The sequence below is a fragment of the Glycine max genome, chromosome 4, assembly GCF_000004515.6.
Source record: "Glycine max cultivar Williams 82 chromosome 4, Glycine_max_v4.0, whole genome shotgun sequence".
NCBI lineage: Eukaryota > Viridiplantae > Streptophyta > Magnoliopsida > Fabales > Fabaceae > Glycine > Glycine max.
The window spans coordinates 7,753,543-7,762,106 of record NC_016091.4 but is presented as its reverse complement, the minus strand read 5'-3'; the positions used below and the strand labels follow the sequence as shown (position 1 = coordinate 7,762,106).

The 8,564-nt window shown below is 36.6% G+C and overlaps 1 protein-coding gene across 1 annotated transcript; it reads right to left on the bottom strand.

The window, feature by feature from the left end:
* Nucleotides 1–2,914: 2,914 nt before the first annotated feature.
* LOC100789348 (probable beta-1,4-xylosyltransferase IRX9H) lies at nucleotides 2,915–7,468 on the bottom strand. The gene is made up of 4 exons (XM_041014886.1): nucleotides 6,275–7,468; nucleotides 4,078–4,327; nucleotides 3,730–3,929; nucleotides 2,915–3,317 (listed from the first exon to the last, which is right to left on the bottom strand). Exons 1-3 carry the CDS (start codon nucleotides 7,093–7,095, stop codon nucleotides 3,759–3,761), a joined length of 1,242 nt encoding a protein of 413 aa, XP_040870820.1. The 5' UTR covers nucleotides 7,096–7,468; the 3' UTR covers nucleotides 2,915–3,317; nucleotides 3,730–3,758.
* Nucleotides 7,469–8,564: the final 1,096 nt, after the last annotated feature.

Below are 8,564 nucleotides of genomic sequence, written 5' to 3'. Positions count from 1 at the left end.
TCAAAATAATTCATAAATTCATTTTGATTCATTAAAAATAGTTTAATGGATTTGATCAAATCTGACAAAAGAACTCATCTGATCCATTCAAAAAATATATATTTTTAAAATTAATTATTTTAGTTTAAAAATAATATATTTTAAAATTCACAATACTTTCTAAATAATAATAGTCCCAACAAAAGTCGGCTGAGGTTGTTTTTGATTTATCTCGATTGAGGTTAATTTTTGACTAACATCGGTTGACATTATTTTTTGGCAGACGATCAATGATGTTTTTTGATCGACAATGACTAAGTTTTTTTTTTTTTTTTTCTGTTGACATCAGTCTCGACTATTTTTCGGCTTATGTTGGCCGAGAATATTCAATTGGTTGAGGTCGGCTAGAAATTTTTTGGTTAATGTCGGTCAATGATATTTTTTGGCTGACTTCGACTAGGGGCTTTTTCAGTTGACGTCGCCTGAGGCAATTTTTTGGCAACTAATGACTAGGTTTTTTTTGGTCGACATCTAGAAGGACTTTTTTTTTACTAATGCCAATTAGGTTTTTTTTGGCAATGTTGGTAGGGACTATTTTATTGTTGATGTTGGCTATGATTTTTTTGGTCAACGTCAGTTAAAACTATTTTTTTTTCTAACATCAACTGGTGATGTTTGTTGGCTGATATCCGCCATAATTATTTTTTTGGCTGATGTCGACTAGGTTTATTTTTGTGGGCATTGGTCGGGAATTTTTTTTGCTAACATCTATTAGGGCTTTTTTGATTGCCATCAGCTAAGTCCATTTTGTTTGGTTGACGTCAATTAGGTTTTTTTTTGCCAAAGTAGGTCAATGGTGATTTTTAGCAGACATCCACCATGACTATTGTTTGGCCGCATCGGTTATAATTTTTTGGTCAATATAGACTGCAACTATTTCTCGACTAACGTTGGCCACGTTTTTTTTTTATTGGTTATTACTTGGGCCAATTTTTTTTACTGACGTTAGCTTGTGTTTTTTTGGACGATGTTAGTTAGTGATATTTTTTGGTTAACATTGGCCAAAAAATATCCCTAACTAATGTCAACCAAAAAAAACCTAGCCGACATCAGGCAAAAAGAATCCTCGACCAAAAAAAAACTTAGCCAATGTTAGCAAAAAAATAACAATAACCAATGTCTACCAAAAACCCTAGCCGATGTCAACCAAAAATTTGCCTTGACAAACATCAAATGAAATAAAACCCTAACTGATGTAGACCAAAAATAGCCTCAACCAATGTCGATCGATAAACATCATTAGTCAACGTTGACCGAAATAAATGGCCTCGACCAAAGTCGGCCAAAAAGCGTAGTTGACATCGTTCGGAAAATAACATCAATCGATGTCGGCTGGAAAACCTTGTCAACCGACGTTGACCGAAAAAACTCCAGGAACATTGGCCAAAAAATAGCCCCCCACCAAAGTTGGCGAAAAAACCCTAGTCGACATCATCCAAAAAATGACATTGGTCGTCGTCAGTCGAATAAACTCTGGACGACATTGGCATAGCCCCCATCAAAGTCGGCGAAAAAAAACCTAGCCAACATCCTCCAAAAAATCGCATCGGCCGATGTTGATTGAAAAACATCATCAGTCGATGTTGACCAAAAAACTCTAAAAATAGCTAAAAAAATAGCCCCGACCAACGTCGATCGAAAAAACCCTAGTCGGCATCGTCCGATAAATAGCATCAACCGATGTAGTCTAAAAAGCATCATCATCCTATGTTGGCCGAAAAAACTCCAGACAATATCGGCCAAAAAATATCCTTGACAAAAATTGGCTAAAAATATCGTAGGTGATGTCGACTGAAAAAGATGATCAACTGATGTTGGCCAAAAATACTCTGAACGACATCGACAAAAAAATAGCCTGACCAAAGCCACACTGAAAAAACCATAGCCAACTTCATTCGAAAAACAACATTGGCCGACATCAATTGAAAAATATCATTATTTGACGTTGACCGAAAATAAGCTTGCAAAATTTATCACAAATACCCAAAAAAAATTCATGTTAATAAGAAAAATTTTGATAAATATATTACAAGAATAAGAGATTAAAAAAAAAAGAAAAAGATAATTATGATTTACTTGTGGTCAACGTCGGTAAAAAAATCCATGCCGATGTTTGCCAAAAAGTATTCCTAACTGAAGAGACCGAAAAAACCTAGCCAACATTGTTCAAAAATTGCCTACAAATTCTTTTATTATTAAGTTGGATTAATCTTGAACCAATAAGTATTGATTAAAGGATCCATTGAATTTTAAAAATTAATAGATGTATCATTAACCATCCATAAAATTAAATGGATGAATTTGAATCCATCCATTAGTTTTATTTAATTATAATGGATGGATTGGATGGACAGTGGATAAAGGAATTTATTTGCCACCTCTACATAATTGCCTATGGTATGATGGTTTTTAAACAAACCTGATGGAATTATTTGATGGTATATCGGCATCAATTTTTGACTCCACTTAAAGCCAATATAAACTGTTTCATGAGGTATATATGGTAGCGCCAATGGTCAAAATCCATTCTAATCTCATCTTTCCTATGCGATGGGTTCAAATTGCTCTAAAGCCATCCAAAAATCCGGCGTAGTAGACAATTTTGTTAGTTTCGTCAATTTGTCATTTTGGGTAACCGCCCCAGGTCTTGAGTTAGCATCTATCAATTTGGCCATTATGTCAATACTGTCTCAAAATTTTCCTTTGCTTTTTGTCCTTCTAACAAGTAAATTAGATTATTGTCTACTATCAGTCTCCAAATGCGATACATGCCCAGATTTGGGTTTTTGCTTTTCAACTGCTTCGCATATATCATGGTACACGGCAAATTAAATAAAAGTTCATCAAAACTAAGTACTGGGAAGAGTACCATCAATTGAAAGAATAAAAAGAAATATTAACAGTGGAGTACATTTGAGAAATTACACTCAGAAAATTTTGATGTATGGCCTAAATCAGAAACAATATTGCTTAACATCAAATTAGCCCCCAGATGAAACATCCACCTATACATAACTGTATATAATGTTGAAAATCAAACAAGTTGATTAAAACGGTTTTTTGTTCTTCTAGGAGGATCTATTTCTCTCAAAGAAATAAGGCAGCATACTATACAACAGCAAAAATTTTCCCTTGCAAATATTTTTGTGCAAGAGACTTTGGGAACAAAATCAATAACCTGTTCCTGTCTTGTCCGCCAACACAATGCATTAGTGCCAATGGTGGCTAACTCATGCATCCATCTATTCAGTGATGAACCAATACCAAATATGGGCAAACTGTCATGAACAAAAGCTAAGTTAATTTCGTCTCCCATGAGGTTAAAGCTATTAAACCATTATGAATTTCTCAAACTACATGAATTTCAAGTTGTTGCAAGGCCAAAAAGGTGACAAACTTTCTCAAGTTAACAACATTCTATTTTCTGTAGTATGACTTTAAAATTTGAATTTATAAGTGAACTGCATTCTGCATTTGCTTTAAGAATTACAGATAAAACTCTATATGCCACATTACTAATCAGATCATACCTATCACACAACAAAAAGGTGACAAACTTTCTCAAGTTAACAACATTCTATTTTCTGTAGTATCACTTTAAAATTTGAATTTATAAGTGAACCGCATTCTGCATTTGCTTTAAGAATTACAGATAAAACTCTATATGCCACATTACTAATCAGATCATACCTATCACACACAATAAAATTGGTGGAGGATTACTTGACAGGTATGACAGCATCTAGGTTTTTCTGAAGCACCCAACCTTTTGGGTAAACTATATTATTAGCAGCCAAATGGAGATGCCAATTCAATATTTTTGAACAACCAGGAGGTGAACCTTCCATTTGACTTTCATCTTCCACCAATTGTTCTATAAAGGTGGTCTCCTGTCAAACCAAAAGTCATATCAGTTTATTGATTATAACAATTGCAGATGATATTAAATGGCTAAAAATATGAAATAGTAAGGACAATAGGACATCTGAACATATTAATAGGTAGGGACAGATTAAAGAGAGACAATAGGAGGCATACTTGAAAACCCTCCTTCACTGTGTCTAACTGTCGTACGGGATTTGAAGAAGGGCGTCGCCATCGTTTTGGATCCCACAAGATTGTGCTGTTGAATGCAAATCCAGACATATCAACATGGAATCTACGAAGTCTTTTACTTTTCTCATTTGTATGCCATCCAATCACTTGGCTTGCATTGCATACAGGACCCTCCAAAATGGCCTTGTTTTTGCTTGGCGCAAGCATGGCAACAGGCCAAGTGCCAAAGCGGCTACAAAATCAGTTCAATGTTAGAACATAGGAACATAAATGTACAAGAAAGATAAAAGTTAAATGATGAGCAGAATAGCTGATAAAACAGTGATCGACATGTGTTGAGAAAAACTCAAGTCCCACATCGGCTAGAGATAAGGCCACAATAGAATATATAAGTGGGAGGCAATCCTCATCCCATGCACTAGCTTTTGGGTTGAGTTAGGACCAAACCTACATTCTAAGAACATGAAAACATCATGATTATATGCTGTACATGTAGAAAACTGATAGATATGACTCGAAGAAAGCTTAACATTTAACAATTCAAAATACTTAAATTCATTTAGGCAATAGGTAGTGTCTGTCCTGACCTTTTTAGCTTAATCTTAAAAGCTACTTAGATGTTCTAAGTTAAGAATGAAATCTTCATAGATAAAGGTGTGGTAATTCTTTATTTTTTTTTAAAACTTTAAAACTACTTTTAAACCATGCGGAAGACAATAGTGCCAGACAGAAGTTCATCCAATTAGCCTCTATGGAAGCTTGCTCTTCTGTTTTTTCTTCATTAAAGAAAAAAAGTCCATTTTATTTTTTAGACCTTCTTTAAAATTGTGCTTGGCCATACTTCTCCCTTTATGGAGAAGAGGGGCAATCACTACCTCAATTATGAAAAAGACAATTTTGATTATATTTCTTCAACAAAAGGGAAATGCAGTCAAGACATAACAATCAAAGGGATAACATCATTGTCAACGATGGTTGGCTCAACTAGTAAAATCTACTAGCGTCAGCAAAAAGGTATTTTTAATCCCTACAGGTTATCCTTCATTGGTAGGTCATTTATTAGGAACACTGTGAACCCTCATTGAGGCTTGTGACATGCTCTAACATTGGAATGGAACCTCCTTTCCCGCTAAACTTTAGTTTAACTAAAAAGGGAAAATGTGAAGGTGCATTTGGTTAGTTTTTTGTTTTCATTCAGCTGACATGTTTTCACTAATGATTACATAAATGTTGCCTTACTTTCTTTCCTGTTTTCAAGAATTAGCAAAGAAATGGTGAAAACAAGATTTTTGTTGTTTTCACCCTTTCCCTAATAAATTCTTTGGAGCAAGAATAAAATCAGACAACTCAAAAAGTATATTAAAAGCTTCGCCAAAACAAAAGTACAATCAAATATGTCAAGTGTAGCCTAGCTTGAATAAACTTCTAATCAATAGAAGAAAACAAGGAGGTAAAATAAATCAAACTTTTCTCACAAGTTAAAATCAACTTATGCACTTTAGCTATTTTAGAAACTCTCTTAACTAATTTCTCCAAAGGTTGATTTATTTACCTTCCTAGTTCTTCTCTTATAAAATGCTTGTTGTAAAGTTTATATAAATTTAGCCTATATATATTTTTAAAAGTAAAAGAAAGTATGAATCAACACTGCAAAAAAGGACAGTTATAACTACCATGTTACCAAGAGAAGCCAATATCCTAAAACAAATCATTCCAATTTAGCCATATAATTATTAAAATCAAACCTAAACAAAAAAGAAGTAAACTCCCTAATTTGCTCCTCAAAACACGTTATTCCCTAAGAATTGGAACCCCCCCCCCCCCCCCCCCCCAGTACCCCGGGTTTCCCTCCCCTTGGTTACCAACAAACATCAATCATATCCCAATTATATAACCTTAAATGTTTACATGAAGCGGAACCTAAAAGCCAAATGCCACAAAAAAACAGGCATGCCAACTTAGAGACAATGGTACCTAACTTAAGGCAACCAACAAACCAACCAACAAGAGGCAAAAACTCCGTCTTGTACTCGAAACAACCAACTCTCAAAATGTAAGTTAACACGGATCAGATGCAAATTGCAAACCCATCACTACGACAGAACTAATCAGAAACCCAAAGGAAAAAATACAAATAACAAAAAACAAAAACTCCAATAAACTAAGTGAAGCAAAGTACCTGATATCTCTCAAGGCGTCAAACAACTCGAGAGAATACACATTATCATCATCCGCAAAGTAAACAATTCCATCAAGCCTATGACGCTCAATGTGTTCCAACGCCGTGTTCCTCTGGTGAACCCCTCTGTCCTTCACATCCGTCGAATTCCTATTGCACACCAAATGCCTGTACATCACGCCCGTCTTCCTCAGTACCTCCGCTGTCTCCATCGACGCCGCCTTCATCTCCACTACAATCCACACCACCGGCGGCGGCACCAGCCGCAGCACCTGCCCCAGCCGGTTCAGGAAATACGCCTGAAACGCGCGGTCGTATGTCGGCGTCACCACAATCAGCGGCTTCCTCGGCGTGAAATCGAACCTCTCACTCCGCCTCTCCCACTCCGCGCTTAAACTCACCGGATCGATCACCAAACCCTCCCTCTCCACGCGATTCCGAAGCACGCGATCTTCGAGGAGCAGCTGCTGCGCGTTGTTCGCGGCGCGCGGCAGCGGCGGCGGCTTCATCTCAAACGAGATTTCGTGCGAGCGAACGTCCTCCGACACGTGGCCGAACGGGAACATGCCTAGCAAGAACCCAACGAAGAAGCACAGCACGCACCTGACCACCACGCGCCTCCACTGCCCCTTCCGACCGTGCCGGCGCGTGAACACCCCGCCGGCGAGGCGAAGGAACGCCGCCACAAGCTCCGGCAGCGGCGAGGAGTACTTTGCGTTTGAGGACGGAAGCTTGTGCGACGGGGAGGAGACTGAAAACGAACCGTTAAGGTACTGGCGATCGGGATACGCCGGCGACAGAGTCCGTCGAAAAGAGGCCATTACTTTAAGAAAAAATGGAAAAAAAGAAAAACGAAAACTATGGCGGTAACTGATTGAAAAGAGCCACTACATGAGAAAGAGTAGAGGCGGAAAAGAATGGGAGAAAGATCGATCGACAGAAAACACTGCGAAAGATTGAATGAGGGAAAGTGTTTGAAGAAGGATTTGGAGAAACGGGAAAGAAAGAGAAGAGAGATCTATAGCTAAATGTTGAGTTATGATTTGCTTCCTATTTTCTGTATTCTGATTTCTGAGTGAGAAGAAGAGAGAAAGAAAGAAAATACTGCAAAATGTAGAACCGGTTCGAGTTCGGGTTCGGGTTCCGGTTCGGATTGGGGTGGAATATCCGGTGCGGCTCCGACAAAGAAAAAATAAAACACGTATACGTGGGCAGCCGAGAAAAACAATAAATAAAAGCCGGTTATAATAGAACAAGTATAATAAAATAAATAATAAATTCTCCAATTTCAAAAATATAAATTTTCCACAAAATAATTAACATCTTGTGTCTTTTATTGTTAAAAATATTTATTACCCTCTCTCTCTAACGTGTAATTTGAATGAGTTGGGTTGCCCTCTCTCTCTCTTAAAATTCTTCTACTTATTTAATATAAAAAACGGAAAAATAGTCTTTGAATTTTAAAAAAAATTATTCAATTATAATTTGACATATATATGATAATAAGTTTATTAACTTTCATCATAATTATTTTAAATTTTATATCTTGAAAATAATTTGTTTATATTAATAATACAAAAAATAAACTAAAAAAATTCTTTTATTCCAACGTAATTTATACACAAAAGGAGTTCAGTGTCCACTAACATGTCCCTTTTGTTCTATTGATTTTGAATCTTCCTTGGCATGTTTTTATGGCTCTTCGCGCGTGAAGAGTATCTGATTGTTGGAGCGGCATCGTACCTATTGTTGAAAAGGTTGAGAACCTGAATGGGTTGTGTTATCTCTTAATTATTAGATATTTAAGTAGCAATGGGCAATTGAATTTTATCTCCATCCTCTGGTGTTTATGGTGTCGTCAGAATGAGAAACTTTGGGATGATGTGGATAAACCAATTCCTTTATCTTTGTGTACCGCGAAAGATTATATCATTTAGTGGAGAACGTCCCAGCAAAAATGGTCACCAAACTCGCATATCTTCTAATAAAATACCACATTGGTGCAAACATGCCACAAGCACCTTAAAGTTCAATATTGACGCATCAATGCTATCCGATTATTGTCTTATGACCTAGGAGCATGTATTCTTAATGCAGAAGGTGGTGAATATGTTGTAGCGAACATGTCATTTCACGTTGGTTCTATCCCTATTGTTGAAGCAGAAGCATCATCACTCCTTGCAGTTATCAACTTGATCATTGACTTGAGGCTTCACAACGTGGTTTTTGAGATTGATTGTAAACAAGTTTTTGACAATCTTCAAAGCAACAAGACCATGATATTTGAACT

What these genes read in the sequence shown, in the direction of transcription:
- LOC100789348 (XM_041014886.1), bottom strand. Translation starts at nt 7,095, where the DNA reads ATGGCCTCTTTTCGACGGACTCTGTCGCCGGCGTATCCCGATCGCCAG. An exon ending in GACGCCTTGAGAGATATCAG is followed by an intron (nt 4,328 to 6,274) that starts GTACTTTGCTTC and finishes CTGATTTTGTAG; the next exon opens with CCGCTTTGGCACTTGGCCTG. An exon ending in CAGTGAAGGAGGGTTTTCAA is followed by an intron (nt 3,930 to 4,077) that starts GTATGCCTCCTA and finishes TTGGTTTGACAG; the next exon opens with GAGACCACCTTTATAGAACA.